General features: G+C 46.7%; 1 protein-coding gene across 2 annotated transcripts in view; it reads left to right on the forward strand.

The window, feature by feature from the left end:
• DHX35 (DEAH-box helicase 35) overlaps positions 1-15,229 on the forward strand; it is a gene marked incomplete at its 5' end in the record, with an annotated part of 70,454 nt that extends 55,225 nt beyond the window's left edge. For both annotated transcript variants that reach the window (XM_082857024.1, XM_082857023.1), the window contains 6 exons: positions 1,210-1,287; positions 2,791-2,920; positions 6,783-6,864; positions 8,866-8,937; positions 10,111-10,222; positions 14,184-15,229. In XM_082857024.1, coding sequence (XP_082713150.1) covers positions 1,210-1,287; positions 2,791-2,920; positions 6,783-6,864; positions 8,866-8,937; positions 10,111-10,222; positions 14,184-14,228 — 519 coding nt within the window. In that variant the 3' untranslated portion in view covers positions 14,229-15,229. The remainder of the gene's footprint in view (positions 1-1,209; positions 1,288-2,790; positions 2,921-6,782; positions 6,865-8,865; positions 8,938-10,110; positions 10,223-14,183) is intronic.
• Between the last annotated feature and the right edge of the window lie 2,710 nt (positions 15,230-17,939).

The following is a 17,939-nucleotide window of genomic DNA, read 5'->3' on the forward strand; positions in this document are numbered from 1 at the left end:
GTCCTCCCAAAGGCCCAGGCATCTGTGACAACTGGAAGGGTGAATGCTGGAAAGACCGTGAAGGAGAAATTACACTGTTGAAGAGCACCGGGGAAGTGAGGTGTCCTGATGGAGGGAGGCCCAAGATGAGCTCAGCGCCGGTTCCTGCTGGAAGAGTCAAGAAGCAGAAGCAGAGGGCTGAATGTAGCAGGGAGGAGAGAAACTTCCTTATGGACCGTTACCATCTTCCCTGACAGTTGCATAGCTGCAGGTTATGAAGTTTTCGTGCCTGGATGGTTCTGTTGTTTGTTTGCTTTTCTATTAGCCTTTTTAACAATCCTACCTCAGGACAGGCAAATTCATTTTCAAGACGAGGAAAGTGAAGTTCTAAGCACTGTGTCTAAAATTGCAACATATACCCCTCCCGTCTCCATCCCCTGCCCCTGCTTTATTTCTCTCCTCTAGCTGTTCTTACCACCTACCATACTATATATTTTGCTTATTTATCCTGTTTGTTGTTTTTCTCCCACCACTGTCGTATTCACTCTTGTATCCCAAATGCATAGAACAGTGCCTGGCCTATAGTAGGTGCTCAGGAAATATCTGTTACTGAATGAATGGAAGGAAGGTGAATTATGTGGTATTTGATACAAGGAGCAAATTCTGAAGTCAGTAAGTGTATTTGTGTACTTGTATATATATTGGATACGCTGTTCCTTGAACCCATGGGAGCAGATGGCATTGCCCAGGATCTCACAAAAAGAAAAACTTAGGGACTGGGTCTGAAAGGATTGCGCAGCTCGTGGTGGCTTAGGAATGTAGAGTGTCTTCCATGCTCCAGACAGCCGGCCCCTTGCCCTTCGCTTACTTTCTCTCAGGGGCTGGGAAGAGTTCTTCTGAAAGAGAAGATATTGACTGGATAGAGGAGGAGAGGGACAAGAGCACTAATATTTATCTAACACCTGTGCCAGGTACTTTATGGTGGATTATCTTAATTCCATAGCAGTCTTGATACACAAGTTTAATATTCCAATTTTCTAGATAAGGAAATGGAGGCTGAGAAAGGTTAAGTGACCAATCTGAGGTCTTTGAGGAAACGGCAGAGTCAGGATGGGTGCAAACTAGGTCTTTCTGACTCTACAAGCCATGAGCTATTCATCGTGTAATGTTGCCTCCAGGAAGAGAGGCTCAGAAGAGTCAGCTTCTGAACATTGCGTTTATTCTCTCCAGATTCGAGTGCACCGAAAATTTGCTGTGGAAGAGGGTGATCATCTTACCATGCTCAATGTGTACGAAGCATTCATCAAGGTAAGCACAGCTGCCACTCAGAAGGCCCCCTCCACGCACCCGTCCACTGGAAGTGATCTGGGGGCGAGGATTCCGGAAGTGTAGTTTATAAAAGGATGGCCAACAGGCCTCTATTTTCCTATTAGATTATTGCCAGAACTTCTAATCCGTGATGGCTTCTTGCTTCCCCTGCATAGCGATCTGGCCCCCAGCAGTGGGTCAGAGGCTCGGCCTTCCTTGGCTCACCCTTTCCTCACTCCGTCTCACACCCACCCCATGTTCCTGGACAACACTGTCCGACATTTGAATAGGAAGTTCTGATATATTTTCTGCAAATAAATGAGGCTGAGAGTAACTTGTGGTTTTGAATCTTCAAAGCTGTCTACGTGAATTTGAGATTTCACACAGCCACCACTCCTCCAGCTGCCAGACAAGCTGTGAGAAGACATTTAGTCGGGGATCCACATATACTTACATACCCTACCCAGATTTAGCCATGGTGATGGTAATTTTTGTTGTTCTTAATAGTCTGTAAAACTAGGAGCAAATAATACAGCTTAAAGTCCTCACTAAAAAACGCTAAAAAGAGAGATCTAATGATGATGAAAGCAATGAGAAAAGAAAACAATATATAAACTTCTTATATAAAGGAGAGGATGTTAAGGGGGAAATGAGACATTTCAGATATTCAGTATCTCATCTTTACTTCTTAAATAATTTCTTTTAGAAGGGGAGAAATACTAAGTGTTTGTTTTCCCAGAGATTTGAAGCGAGATTATTTAGTTAATGAACAGTTTTCAGAAAACCGAATCTCTTATTGAGATTATTAATTGTGGATTAAGTCGCTTAAAATTCGTTTGTGCAAAAACAGTGCACCATTTCCAGCTTCCTCTACCAGTAGAAAGCGGGTCCAGGGCTACAGTGCATTATTCTATAGTTGCCTTCTGGGAAAGTGCTCTTTACGTAAAAACACCTTCCTCCCTGGCTTATAATTTCAGAGGTACATTCCCACAGCAATAATTTAGGATATAATGATCATACTTCAGAATATAGAACAAAACTAAGTACTGTTGATAGAAAAATCATACTTTGGGGATTAAATAATAGTAATTTGCAAATTATTTCTAAATTGGCAAGTGTCGTATTACTTGCCTGTTGTCAAAGTGATAAATTCAAGCCTGCCAGAGAGGGAACGTGGATTTGCAAAGAACTGCAGGGAAGGGGTTCTGTCTGATAGTTGGCCGCTCCCATGGGTATTTAAGATTAAAAACAATTCTGCTTGTCACTAAGTTCTCACTTGCCCTTTAGCACAGAGAGTGAGATTGGAGAGCAGTCAGGTGGTGAGCACGGTGGTCAATGTCTGTTTAGAGAGATGGGGCAAACAAGGGCCCGTTATGATCTGAAGATCTTGTCCCATTGAGTAAGCAGACGGGGGCAGAGAGGTGAATGACCTCCACCACGTAGCCTCAGTTGAGAACTTTCCTGTGCTCTTCTCACTCTCCTTCTATCTGGGTTGTCCTGTAGCACAATAAGAACTCCCAGTGGTGTCAGGAGCATTTCCTGAATTACAAGGGTCTCGTCAGAGCCGTGACAGTGAGGGAGCAATTGAAAAAGCTTCTTGTCAAGTTTCAAGTGCCCAAGATATCCAGTGAAGGTAAGAATACACTGCCACCACCAGTGGCGCCCCTTTCTCTGCTCTGTGTAGCTGCATTCTTGGAGTTGTTAGGCTGGGCTGGTGTGAGGCAGCACAGTGTACTCTGGACCCACACCGGGTTCATGTTTTGAATTGCCCGTGCTGGTGAAAAGCTGCATGTGAAAGTAGCGTATTTTCCTCCAAGGAGGTCCATTTTTATTTCTGAGGGCCATTCTTGGGAAAAAATTTAACAAGCCCTGACAACACTTAAGAATCATTAACAGTCACATCAGTGTACATTACATGGTTAATTATCCCATGTAGGCTTTGCAAGAAAAATGACTTTTAAGTGGACAACATTTATGGCCATTCCACATAAACTGCATTTTATTTTCAGTTACAGGTGTTACTAAAGCAAGTGCCGTGCGTTTAGCCTAGGCAGGCACTGGGGTGATGGAAGTTGTGTAAGACACAGTTTCTGGCCTCTAGTTGCGACAGTGACTACTGAGGACACACTAGGTTACACCATGGCAGGGGTTCTACTTAATATTCTCTACTTAATCTCCTACTCTGAGGTGTGGGTGATGTTATCCTTATTTTACAGAGGAGTTGTTAGGCCCCAGGAAGAAGTTAATTTAAGTTCAGGACAACACAGCTGGTAACCAGCGAAGCCAGGTCTGTGTGGCTCAGACTTTTGAGGGGGTGATGTGTCTGCTCAGCCATTCAGCAGTTGTCTTTCGAGCACCTCCTGGGTGCCAGGCCCTCAACCGCACTCTCAGCACCACTAGTGCTCACTAACATTTATGAAGCGCCTGTAATAGGCCTGGCAGTGTTGTGAGTGTTTTCATATGTGAATTCATTTAGTGCTCACAGCACTCCAGTGAAACATGCGCTGCTGTTGTCCCCATTCTACAGATGAGAAAAGTGGGCTCAGGAGACGAGCGACTTGCTGCACAAGGGTCTCACGCAGTGAGTGTACAGTGGAATCAGAATTCAGGCAGTTTTATTCCAGAGCTTTATTTTGCCTTTATATTAAGAGCAACTAATTACATGATGAGGAAGACATGGTTCTTACTCTCAGGAAACAGTGCAGTGAAGGGAGAGATTCCTACAGAGACCCACTACTGCAGTATGAGATTATCAGTCGTCTTAGAAGCTACAGGAGTTGGCGTTTGAGTGATCATGGCGGACAGCAATGGGGGCTCTAGTAGGAATGCAGGGAAGAAGGAATCCAGGTTGGGGCTCTGGCCTGGGAGGCCTCACAATGGGCCACGAGTGGTGGCGGAAGTCCAGTCGAGTTTACTGGTTGAATTAGAAACCAGTGGCAAAGGGCTTGCTAGGTAGGGAGGACTGTGGAGACAAGTGCTGGGAAAGAGGAGCATATAAGATGCTCAGAGAGTATTGATGGATGACCAAGCTCACAAGAGAGGGAAGAGTTGAAACCTAGGTGGTTGGGTAGAGTTGGTGTCATCAATAGAAACAGGAAGCTCACAGGGGCAACTAACTGGGGAGAAGCCGGTCAAGCACCTGTCACCCAGCAGATAGAGGACAACATGCATCTGCATCTTTGTTTCTTAACCTGTTTTTCATTGTCAACCTGAAACAGCAGAAATGTGTCTTGGCGGGCTCTGAGGAGCGCCGGTTCTTTATGTCTCAGCGCAGAAAGAATTCAGTGAGAGGCGACATGATCAGAAGTGATTTACTAGAATAGGACTCCTGTGAGGCTTACAGGCAGGCGGGCGAGAGGCTGCCACGCCGAGAACTTAGTGGGCTACAGTATTATAATCAAAGCAAAAGTGGGGAGGGGGAGAAGACCACCTTCTTCCTCATTCTGGAGTAGACATCAGGCTTCCATCACCAGCTCCTCCTCCGCGTCGGGTGAGGGAGTTTTGTCCCTACATGGTGGAACTGGGACTGTCATGGCGCAGTGGAAATGAGCAAAAAGGCAGTAACATATACTAAAATAGGGTAAATCATCTCAAGTTTCAGTATAATGTCACCGGTGCTTACATTTTTGTTTTTAGTGTGCGCAGAGAAGCATGTCCTAGGACTCACTATCGTACTGAGCTCTCTGGGCAGGATGTGGGTCTCCTTCCACCATTGTTTTATTGTTTCGGGGCGTGTCTCATGCTTCTCTTGCACGGTTTTGTTGCTAAGCAAGCCAGCTTGGTTTTGTGGTTAAGCAAACCTGCCTTCTTGAGTGATCTTTAACTTACATACTTTTTCTCTACTTACAATCCCCTAGTAGGATTAACTATCTAATCACCTCCTTTGTCCCTTTACTCTGTCCCTATCGAACCCCTCACAGGAGAAAATTTCAACTCTTCCTAAAGAGAGAAATTAAATACTAAGGGATAAGATTTTGTAAGGTGAGGTTGAGCTCTGGAGGGCCACAGTCATTGTAATGTCTACGATCCCTACTGCCCTGCCCTCAGGAGCCCATTTTCACCCCTTGGAAGTGGTATCGTCCTGATAACAATGCACGTTCTACATAGAAATTTCTTTTGGGCAATTGGAGAGAAGGGACTGAATCTAGGATCAAATTGTGGTTAGAAATGTAGATTTGAGATTTATCAGTTCTGTGCTGAAGAACAATAGAGAAAATCATGGAAATTCAATAAATTACATGCAAATTTAAAACTTCTAGATGTTAAAGAAAGCAAGCAGTGAAAAATATTTTCAGCATATATGAGATAAAAAATTAAAAACTTTTTGACAGAATGAGTTTATTTAACATATTTTTAAATAATGTTCTAGCTTTTTTTTTTGGCTGTGCTGCATGGCTTGTGGGATCTTAGTTCCCCAACCAGGGATTGAACCCGCACCCTTGGCAGTGAAAGCACAGAGTCCTAACCACTGGACCGCCAGGGAATTCCCTGTTTAACATATTAAGAAAAAAAAAAAAAACCCACTAGTTTCCAAGTTGATAAATGGGCAAAGGAATGGAATGGAAAATTCACAAAAGAAGAAATATAGACAGTAATCAAACAAATGTACAATAAAAGAAGGGGTACCTTTTTGCTAGAACATTGCTGGTAAGAATGCAGTGAAACCGACATTCTCATACATTGTTGATGACTTTGTAAATTATACCACCTTTTGGGAACCTATTTACCAACGTACTATATTTTATTGGATCCAAGACACCATCATTTGTAAGACACACCATTATTTTATGTATCATAAAGAAAGAAAAAAATGCTGCCAATTATAATACAATTGCTGTCCTGATTTCAGTGAGTTAAAGTTTAAAAAAGAGTGGGTCTTAGAATTGATGAAATATATATCATAAGCCATATAGATGACATTATCATTTTGCACAATAATATGGATATATCCTGTGGAAATCATCTAATAAATGGGCAGGCTTTATCCTTGGAAGATGTTTACTGTAGCAACACAGCCACCAATTAAAATGAGATGTTTGAAAATTTTGAAGAATTACAAACTGTAGCTATAATCACAGAAATAATATTGTAGTGTTAGTGTCCCAGGTTGTGTCTTATGGAAGGAACATCATTCCTGCAAAATGCTCTCCTAAAAGGGAGTTCCGAGGTCACTGGCCAGCCTGTGGAGTGCTCTGTAGGTTCTGGTGCTCAGCCTTGGTCTTGTCGTCTGTGGCCCGGGGAGGGGTTGGGGGCCCCAGGTTAAGGGAACAGTCCAGCGTATTTCCCTCAGCAGCCATCGTGGGAGGGTGGGGACCTCCATAGATGGTGCCAGGGCAGGTGTCCAGCACTGGGAAGCGTGGGGCTGGGACCCGTCCAGGAGATGGTTGCGAGGTAGCTCGAAGCAGCCTGGGATGGGCCTCACGGCACAGGCCTGGGCACACAGAGCATAGGGCAGAAGAAGTCTCATCCATCGCTCTGTTTGCTACCTTGTGTAGGTGATCCAGATCCGGTTCTGAGGTGCATTGTTTCCGGATTCTTTGCAAATGCCGCGAGGTTTCATTCTACTGGAGCTTATAGGTAACATGATATTTTGTAAAGTTATTTGGGAAGTCACTTAAGGCATTGAAATCTTAAAAATAATCCAAACCCCATAGCAAGGTGACATGCAGGGAAAGTAGAGAAATGAAATCATTTTTCTTTATTTGTATCATGCCTCTTTCTAAAGATGCATTGAGGTTAGCTGTATAGCTTTAAGTGAAATGTCTTAACTTTATGGAAATGATTCTCAAATACTCAGCCCATCTACATGTTGTAGGAGCATGACAGTCACCAGTCTGCAAGCTGGTAATATTTCCATTCTAATCAGAGAATAATAGGACCAGAGGGAACCATTGAAGATGATCTTTCCTAGAGAAGTTACTTTTGCCCTTGGGCAGTTCCTGATGTTTTTAGAGATCTGCAGAACTGCAGCTACCCAGATAGATAGTGGCCACATTTGAATGTTGGCAAGTGTTTCTTCATGTGCTGGCCACCCCTCCCACTGCTACAGACTTCAGCCTGTCTCTTCCAGTTCCATTTTCTAGGCATAGAAAAATCACTGAGCATTAATGCCCTCCGATAACCTCTAGTATATTCCAATGTGGTAAAAGCTAACGCATAGTTTAGGCCTCTTTGCTCTAACTGAATCGTTCCAGTTCTTTGAATTGTTATTTTTAGTCTGTCTTTTCTGAGCTCCTTTTAGTCTCATAACTTCATTGTAGCTGGTTTAAAGCGCAGTGATCATGACGATCTCTTCTTTAATAAGGGAGCAGTCACAAGGCTTTCTCCCCAGCTTGTCTTTGGATTTCCTCCATATATTGTCATTAGCTTTTCCCCCTCAGAACATATGACAGTCCTGTGATCCTGCAGTCACCATGATGTCCCGTCCCGGACACTGGGCTTTGTTAATGAGCCCAGTGTTGCGCTGGGCTTCTTTGTTTTTTTTTTTGGCAGCCAGGTCTCCTCCATCTAGTATCCTAGTAGCTGACTGTTTGATCCTCAGTATAGCACTTTACATTTGTCTCTAGTGTGTTCTGTTTGTTACTCCAGGCCAAGTAGTCTAGCCTATCAGTATCATGATTCTGTTGCCCATTGTATGAGCTCCCCCTCCCAATGGTGAGTGTTCCCTGTTTGAGGCAGCTCTGGAGAGGCCTGTGATCTTCTGCAGTGAGTGCCGTTATTTTGTTGTCATTTGATTGCCCCGCTCTCCTCAAGAGTATTAATTAGCAATTTCTACTAGCATTTACAGAATTCTTTCACCAGTGTCCTCAACAAAAATACAGGCTACATAATAGGCTTCGTGGTGGTTGGTCCCTTTGAGACAGAGTTCAGTGGCAGTCATCTGATAGGACAGCCAGGACCCCAGGCGCTGGCTTTATTTCAGCGCCAGAGATGAGCTGGGTCATGGCCTTGAGGCACTTGCCGGGCACATAGGTCCCTGGCACCCACAGAAGCGCTCTGTAATTATGGTTTGGGCAGCAGCATCCTAAGGTTCTCCTGTGAGCTCATCTTACCAGTAGTTGTGTGCGTGGTAAATAGTTTTTGAATTAAATTGAATCAAGTCTGAGTTGGAATTTGAAATATTATCTCAGAGAAGTGGATAGTCCAATATTGAGCTTTCTTTTTTTCTCCTATTATAGTCTCCCCCATTAGACAGTCTTTACTATTTATCTTTACTATTTAACCTTGTTTAATAGAAAAGTTTATAGACGTAATCGTATATATTATTTCTGTCCTCAAGGAAGTTTTTGAAAGAGAACCTACAGAAGATAAACATAGGCAGAGCAATGTATTTCTCGGTTAGTTTTTTGAATGCCCATGTGCTGCTTTTCTTCTCCCTTTTTTATGTGATTTATTCTTGATTTCTAGAGTGACAGCGGGGGAGGGATCATAAAGGGCACAAGAGAAGATGGAGAGAATAGTTTTGTTTGTGTGAAGTACAACCTGCGTGCATTTTTGATGACGTTAAACGCGTCTGTGGGAAGGTCTTGCTGTAAGTGTTGAAAATGTACTTGAGACAAAATTGTTCTGCTTCCCAAGGACCATTCGTGACGATCATGAATTGCACATCCACCCTGCATCGGTCCTCTACGCAGAGAAGCCGCCCCGCTGGTAAGCCCCCTCCTGCTCCTCTGCCTCGTAAGCGTGTTGAAGGCAAGGCCTAGTTCTGGGTTCGTCTCTGGGTCCCCAGCGGCTGGAGTACAGGCGCCCAGTACACGTTTGCTGACTTTGTTCTACCGTGATCGGCTATAGAATTTCTGCTCTATCAAGGATCCCTTTAAGCCAGTGGTCTTATTCCTCTGCTCACTCATCCACTCAGCAAACATTCATGTTCACCCACGGACTAGGTGCTCTGTCCTTGCGCTGGGCACAGCTGTGCAGAGAGCAGTTCAGGTCCCAGCCCACAGCCTGACAGACACAGGTGGGTTCCAGTGCCTGGGGAGAAAGGCTTTGATAGAGATGTATTCGATAGGTGGCTGAGGTTGGTACTTCATGTGCCAGAGAGTCAGGGCTGGCTGCTTCAGGGAGGAGATAAACTTGCTCTGGAAACTGATATCTTTTTTTTTTGGCCATACGGCGTGGCATGCAGGATCTTAGTTCCCTGACCAGGGACTGAACCCATGCCCCCTGCAGTGGAAGTGCGGAGTCTTTAACTACTGGACCGCCAGGGGAGTCCCTGGAAACTGATATCTGTATTAATATATGCACTCCTGAAATCTGGGGATTTAAATTACCTTCTTGGCTCTTTGGTGTCTGTTACCTCAGCCTCAGGCAAACCTCTTTTAATAGAAGTATAATTTATATAGATTGGAAGAGTATTGACAATTGTGTTGCCCACGTAACCCATACTCCTAGTAAGATATAGAATACTTTCATCTCTCTAGAAAGTTCCCTTGTGTCTCTTTACAGTTAATTCCCAGCTCCTTTCAGAATCAGTGAGCCTTTGCTTCTATTTCTGCATTTTCTAATACATTAGGCTCTGTTCAGAGTTCTGTAAGTAAAAGCATAAGGATCCAGAGGGTCCTGTGCTGATAACTGAGATGTCCTGGAAATCACGTAGGACTTGGAGTCTCCTCTGTAAAATGGACACACTGGTGCCCACCACTCAGGTCATGAGGCTTAAGTGAGCAGCATGAATGCATTTGTTTAATGTAGGGCCTGGCGCACAGAATAGATAGAAACGCGTTAAAGGTCAGGGGAGAAAACTCGCCATCTCTAATTGTTGTGCTTCTGACTCTCATCATAAGATACAGGAAATTAGCTCATGTTTTCTTCTTGTTTCAGGGTTATCTACAATGAAGTTATCCAGACCTCCAAGTATTACATGAGAGATGTGACCGCCATTGAATCTGCTTGGTTATTGGAGCTGGCTCCTCACTTTTATCAACAAGGAACGGTAGGAATGAACTGAGCCTGTCCCCCAGAACCACCTGTTACCTGCCTCTTTGTATTTTTAAATACACATTTATTTTCCAGTTTAATGTCCTAAACTTGCTGTCCCGTCCCCCCACCCCACAATGGTACATAGGGTGAAAGGCCATTACCATGCATGGTCCCAGACCGTTCTGGGTGAAAGCACCGTACCATTGCTCGTGGTGAAGTGCATTTAAACATAAATCCCTCTAACTTACACGATGAAAAAAGAGAATGTATCTTCAGCTCTTTCTCTCTCCCTCTGCTCTTCTAAACCATTTCCAAAGAAGTTCTGTCACACTGGACTGTGTTCACAGGAAGCAGCACAAATATTTTCTGATGAGGATCGCCTCGCCAGGATGGTAAACACATGTGCAAGCTTAAACCCAAGGCGGTTTAAACACATGGTGGGAGATGCTGAGTGCCGGCATCGCTGTGTATATAGTATATGCTCTTCTTCCACGGCAGACATGCGCATAATTCAGCATCTTTGTCATCTCTGATCTATTTTGCTTTTAGACTGTTTTTCTACCTTGTTATGGGTCACATTTTCCTGCTTCTCTTGTCTAGTAATTTGTTGTTGTATGCTGGACGTTATAGGTGCTTTGTTGTGAAAAGTTGGTTTTGTTGTTTTTATAGAATATTGAGTTTTTTCCTAGTAGACAGTACTGGCAGATCAGTTTAATTCCACCAAGGCCTGATTTTAGTGTTTTTCAGGCAGGTCTAGAGTAGCCCTGCTCCTAAGACATGGGCTTTTTGATGCCTCAACTGAATGCCTAGGATGTTCATTGAGGCCTTTGCACTCTGGCTGGTCAGAGCTCCAGTGTCTCCAGCACTGTACAAACCTCCAGATCTCCATATGAGGTCACAACTCCCCAGTAACTAGTCTCTGCCAGCCTTATGGAACCTTGGCCTTCACATGTGCAGCTTAGCTTTCAGCCAAAGACTTAAGGGTGGTAGCTCTGTGTAGGGTTCTGGAACTCCTCCTTTCTGATGCCCTGTCCTGCAGATTCCAGCTAGCTCAGCAGCTCTGAACTCTGATCTGTGTTCCCTCTGCCCAGCTACACTGTTCTCTATTTAGGGTTCACTTCCCTATGACAAGGTTTGGAGGGCCATGCAGAGACCTGGGATGACTATAAAGCTCACCTCGAGTGTTTCCTTTCTCTCAAGGATTACAGCCCTGTGCTGTTACCCAGTGCCTGAAAATGATTGCTTCAGATATTTTGTCCAGTTTCAGCATTGTTTACCACAGAAGGGAAACCAAAACCTGTTACTTCATCAAGGCTGTAACCAGACTACCGTGTTTTCAAACCAAAATTTGGCTTGATTGGTATATTTTAAAATTGGCAGATTTCACATTAAATATGCGTTTCAAGATTCTCTTGAAGGAAATGTTAAATTTGCTGAGTTTCTGAGCCTGAGTTACTGCCTGGCAGCAATCAACAGGGGCTGAGGAATGGCTGGCTGCCTGCAGTGGGTGAGTGACTCTCTCCAGGTCCTGCCTCACTTGTTTATTTCACTTGCTCAGCTCTTCAAAACATTTGAGTTGTGATCCTATAAATGGAAGGATCTTCACATCCCTCTCCCTCCAGCAATGTTAAGGGAAATTGTCCTTTTAAAATCTTACGATATTTAAATCTTAAACAATATGACAGAAAAACCTTCCAAAACCTGCATCGTTCTTCACGTATCCTCATCCAGATATTTCAGCTAGAAATGAGATCAACTGCAGGGACTGAGAATAACACGGTGTGTTGTCTCTGCTGTACTGGGCTGATAAGAAGAAACCTGAAGTGAAAGAAAATCTTTTTCCTGCAAACCACTCAGGTGGAAAGCAGCAGACTTCACAAGTCCAAGAGCAGCCATTGGAAATGCAGACGAGAGACTAAGGAGAAGGGTGCACCGTGAGGGCGCTTGATAGAGTAGCAGGAATCAGGCCCTTAGAGAAGGGTGATTCTGAAGCGGCCTCAGTTAGACTCTTGGAGAACAGAATTAACCTAGAAGCGGAGTCAAAATCACAGTTTCTCTCGCTCGAACACAAAGTTAAAGAGCAGATTGCCTCAGAATTTTGGAGAAAATGACAATGCCAAGCTTGTCTTTTTTCTCCAAATGCCTGTTTTTCAGCTCCTCCGCTCCACTCTGATGACTGCCTGTGATCAGAGTATTTTTAGAGAGGCCGGGACCTCAGAAATCACCTAGGTCGACAACCTCATTTTACAGGCGAGGGCCCTAACCCTTCCCACACCCCAAGAAACTTGGTCCCTCCCTAACTAAACAGTCCAAAGGCACTTCTGTTACTAACTTGTCCAAAATGGATTGATTTCTCCCAGAGCCCTGCTGCTCGCCAGTGGCCGCCCATGTATGGTGGATGGTCCTTTGTTGAGCACAGTGTAGCACCTCGCAACCATGCACAGCCCACAGATCCTCCCCGGCTCTGTTCCTGGCATCTTCGGTGACTTTCCATTACCACTGTTTTTCAGAGTGTTGCCCTCACCCTGTAAAGAGGCCTGAAATGGTCCAGAGTCAGCTTTGTTTATACTCAACATTCTCCTCAGAAATGAGCACCAGAAATGGTCCCACAGGCATGATGACCTCACCCCCCATTCTCAAGCTAAGGCTGTGGGTGTCTACCATTAGTGGGAGGGGTCACGTCAGGTGAAGTGCACAGAGGAGGGAATTTGGAGAAATTCAGGAAGATCCACAGCTGGAGAGGGGAAGGACAGGGCGACCTTTTCAGAGATTTGCCTTTCAAGTCCTTAAATTTTTTCTCCTGATTCTGAGATACCTTTGGAATCTAGGGAAATCCCTCTTCACCAGGGCCTTTGCAAGAATCCATACTGGTCCTTTCTTGGGCATCAGTGGTTAGAAAGTGTGGCTTCTTGCAGCTCGTTTACCCCTGTGTCCTGTTCACTTGGCCACCCATCCTGTCGTGCTTGGTGGGGTGCTTCATCTTCTTGTGCACCTGCATTCTTTCAGGGCCTGCAGTTCCTTGTCAGCGAGGGGGATGGCTGTCTTGAGGCCATTGTAGGTGCACTGAGAAATGGGGTTTGGGCACGGAGTGCGAGTGTGCTGGGGTTGGCGGGCCTGCTCTGCTGGCAGTCGGCGGGTTGGGGATTCCTCGTGTGACGATCCTGCTGCACGTTAGGGCAGCACATCTGGGATATCTCCTGGTTGTTGGTTTATGATTATTAAGGGGTTATCAGGGATACCTCAGTTGGTGAACAGAGGACCTTTATTGAAATCTTCCGTTTATACTCCCTGCCTCAAATGCATATTTTAGGATTTCTAGCACTTTTGGCTTTACTTTAGAGTGTAAAGAATGCTTGTCTCCCCCAGTCCTATTATCTGATGCCCATGATTATAATGTTATGCTTCCTGGGGTATTTATACTGGTAGAGAGTGACATTTCTAAAAGAAAAACGTGTCACCAGGAAGTGTCCTTTTCCTGTGTGTCTTCCCCACTCTTGCGCAGGGCTCGATGAGAGTAGGGCCTCGAGCTCAGGTACCTGACTTTAGTTGGCTGACCTCTTTGTTGCTAAGGGGAGAAGCCCTTCCCGTGACCGTTCTCAAGAAATTCTAGGAAACGCGAGGTGATCTGTGGCCCGAGCGCAGGTCCCAGAGCAGCACGGATATTGGGCTGCAGTGCTGGCCGGGGGGGCCTGGGGTGGAGGGGGAGACGCGTCTCACTGACAGGTGCCCACAGAGCCCCGGGGGCCCAGGTTGAGCCAGGGTGGCCTGACCTCAGGCCGTGTGGCTTACTGAAGGCCCGTTTCCTTTGTTGGTCACTTGGGCTTTTTTCCTCTATTGCCTGAGGGGCAGGCCATTTACTGAGAAGGTGTGGGCCAGATGGAAGCTTTGATTTGGTCACTTCCATGGGAACCATGTTGAAGTCTGCTTTCTTTGTCTGACTGACCCCAGCGATGACGTTTTCTCTTCTCTTGTAGCACCTGTCCCTAAAAGCCAAGAGGGCCAAGGTCCAGGACCAGTGAGCAGAGCTGGGCTGCCGCTGCAGGGGCTGCCTGGTGCCCCCTCCTCCACTCTGCTGCCCCCCCACACCGCCCCAGGGTTGGGGAGCTGGTGTCGGCTCCTGTGGACCCTTCATCGGCTCTTAAGTGGGCTGCAGCCCGTTCACAGCCCCTTCCCACCCCTCAGCATCTGCATTCCTCGCTGGGGCCCCAGAGGAGTTTGTGCCTGGGGGGCATCCTGCCTCTCGGGGGCTGGAAGGCTGCGCTCTTTGCTCCCCCAGCGCCCTCCCTGGCCCAGCGTGCCACTGCCACCAGGCATGCAGTCCTGGCCCAGCCTTGTGGGGAACGAGGAAGACAGGCTGCTGCAGGCTGAAGCACCACGTGGAGGTGGGCAGAGGGTTTGCTGGGCTGGCTTTGCTTTCCCTGCTGGGGTCCCGGCTCCGTTGACCACTGGGTCAACGGCCAGGGTCCGCGGCCAGGGGTGAACAAGCGTGTGTCTGTGAAGGCCTGAGACCCTGGAAACATGGTGGATTTCTGTCAGAATCGCCCAGGGGCGTGTCTGGTAGGCACAGGGGTTTTCCCTCTGCCCGCGTCACTGTTTGTCAGCGGTCAGGAGACCTGCGAGGCTCGGCGACTGACAGAGAGGACCCGTGCATGCTGTGCTTTGTGAACACAGGCTTTCTCTGCTTCACAAGCGGGCTTAAGCTTCCCCTCCATGCACGGTGCCATGTCCTGTGCCATCAGCGAAGGCTCATCAGCTCAAACCCCATCCCGGATCCTCTGTAGCCGAAATTCACAACAGTTTAGAGGCTCTAAGCTTCTGTAGCTCAGGAACATAACTTGTACGTTTGCCTTTTGTTTCCTTGGGTTCTTGCGAGAATGCCAGACGGGGGCAAGGGCTCTTCCAGCAGGCACTGGTGTCATTGTCCCCCGGGCTGCTTTGCTGTGATGATGTTTGCATTTCAACCCATGACCGATACAGATTGTTTTCCCCTTACTGTTTCAATGACATTTCTTTTAAAAACACGTAGCTCGAAAGTTTATTTTTGTACTGATGTTAGTTTGGATGAGCCACTTTTGGCACCAAATGTGTATGTCATTTTTATTTCTGTTTTATAAACATGTAAATAATAGTGATAACTTGTTAATAATAGTAAACCTTTATACTTAAAGTAAATGTATTCCCTCCCATGCATGGTTCTCGTGGTCTGTATTTTAAGACGGTCCAATTAATTCTTCCCAGTGAGGGCTTGACATTAGCTAAGAAACCAGATGCTTGGCACACAGCAGCTTTGGGGGGTCACATGGCCACAGGAAGCCCCATAAAGCAAGATCATGTGACCAAATGCCCTCCAGAGCTTGTTAGAGCAAACATGGGATGTTGTTTAGATGAAGTCCCAAGGAAGTGCTAATTCCTCCCAGTTTCCGATTGGGATCCTTGTGGGGAAAGGTCAGAAATACTTTTATAAAGTCTGAATTTAGGACCAGGGCTGATCCTAAAGAGCTTCTATTGGGGTGGAAGGAGGAAAAGGTGCAGAATCCACATCCTCCGGTGGGTGAGACCACAGATCAAAACAGGAGATCAAATACGACAGTCCTGGGTGCAGCCCGGAGCCAGCACGGCGTCACTGGCTGCCTCTGCCTGTGCATCCCTGAGCCCAAGCACATCTGTGCCCCTGTACCCACACCAGGGCACGCCTCTGAGCTTTGTACCCTGTTTCACATCGCAGCCTTGTGTGTGGAGAGGAACCATCACCGTCAGAGGCTTGCAACCACGAAATCATGGCCTTGGCCTGGGGCCTTCTTTACGCGTATCTGCAGGACCACGTGACCTCATCAGAGAGCAATGACCCCGCCTGGCTGAGAGAGGCCAGCAGGGCCCGATGGCCTAGCAAGCTCACAAGACTTTGTCCCCAAGTCACTCGACAAGAATGAGTCCCCTCGAGCCCCACGTGGGTTTTCAGATATTGTTAGTGACATTTCCACAGTACTGCAGTGTCCTCCTGAAGCCAGCTGCTGGGGTGAGGTGTGGAGGGGAGTGGCATCCTGGAGGCGCGGATGGGCGCTCTCTGTGCTTGTTCACACTCCGCTGGCTCTCTCTCGCAGCCGGTCTCCGTGAGGGCTGGATGGAGCCGCCACAGGAAGCCCTGGTGCAGCCCGTGCTCCTGCCCAGCTCAGTACAGTCGTCAGATGCTGGCTGAGCACCTGGGCTGCGTGCATGGCACAGGGATGGGGGTGGAGACGTTTGATGACGATTGACTGGGTGAGGGGACCAGCACGGAGGCAGGGGTCGAGGATGACAGCGTTGAGAGATTGCAGAGGCCACGGCGGTAGTTAGAAGCCAGGCAGCATCCAAAAGAAGCTTCCCCACAAGACCCTTTCCTTGTGAACATACAGATCGTGCTCACGTCCTGCTGCCCCGTCTGTCACCTCCCCGTTGAGCCTTTCAGTTTGGCCGTGAACATGGAGAGTCCCCCCGTCCCCCAGCTCCACGCGCTGGCATCAGCACAGCCTGCGACCAGCGCTGTTTTCCCTTGGTGGCCCACGTGCTTCCATTCAGTCTGGGTTCCCTTGCCTTCTGTCCCTGTTCCCAGCTCTGTTTTTCAGGACGCAGTGCTGACGGCTTCTGGTCACTCATTTCATGGGGTTGAGTGGTGCGGCACAGGTCTAAGGTGCCTAAATTCGGATGACCGAGAGACGCCATCCTGGAGCTATTGAACCAGATCTCAGACTATGGGACCTGGGAGTATGCAGTTGGAAAAGCTCCAGTCCAGATGATTCTAGTCATGTGGTGGATTCGGGGCCACTGATAAAGGAGACAGATGTCATGAGGACATCAACCCAGGGAGGGAGGTGAGCCACCAGCTGGGCAGTCAGGAGGAGCATCAGACCTGAGTGACAGTTTTTATACAGGTGGTACCCTAACCTATACCAGGATCCACCCCAAGACCACTGGCCTGTTCCCCTAAAGCTCTGATCAGTGGGGTTGGAATTCAACTCCAGGCAGGTTGTGATGGTGGGCACCAATGTCAGCCCACGATGAGTTTTCCCGACTGCCCTCTCCAAGTGACAAATGTAATAATAAGCATTTCGTAAAGCTTAAAGTTTTTCTATATAAAAGATCGTCCCATCCTTTAGTTTTTGTGTGTGTGTGTGCCAAATGTTCTTTCTTTTAGAAAATGTTCTTTCTTTTAGAAAATGATGGTGATATTAGATGATAGTTTAAAAAGATGTTTTCCTTGGAAAAATAAAACATCAACAATCTTACATCAGTCTCCCAATTAAAAACCAATTCAAAATAAAAACTGGTTGATGAAGTCCCCAAGTCCAGGAACCACTGGATTGTGGGCTAAGTGGACTGTGCGGGCCAGCTGGCAGCATCAGCACCAAGCATCACAGCTCTGGGGAAATGGGCTGCCTTGCCAAGCAACTGAATTGCAAGTGAACTTCTGGAGCAGTAGGAGGACTGCCTGTCTTTACATAATTGGAAGGATTCAAGGCAGCAGCACCAGCCCGCAGATCCCTTACTTCACCTTTACATAAGATCAGATACTTCCCACTCTGCAGTGAATCACCTGGACGTTTCCTCAGCCTTCCAACTTGTGCTGAAACAGGATGATGGAACTCTGGATTTCCTATCTGTTGAATCTGTTTTTTTCCTGTCATTGGAACTGGAAATAGCCAATCAAATCATTTCACACTCAAGCCGGCCACTTCGGGGCGAGTAGCTGGTCT

The sequence above is a fragment of the Leucopleurus acutus genome, assembly GCF_964270905.1.
Source record: "Leucopleurus acutus genome assembly, chromosome: 16".
Taxonomy (NCBI): domain Eukaryota; kingdom Metazoa; phylum Chordata; class Mammalia; order Artiodactyla; family Delphinidae; genus Leucopleurus; species Leucopleurus acutus.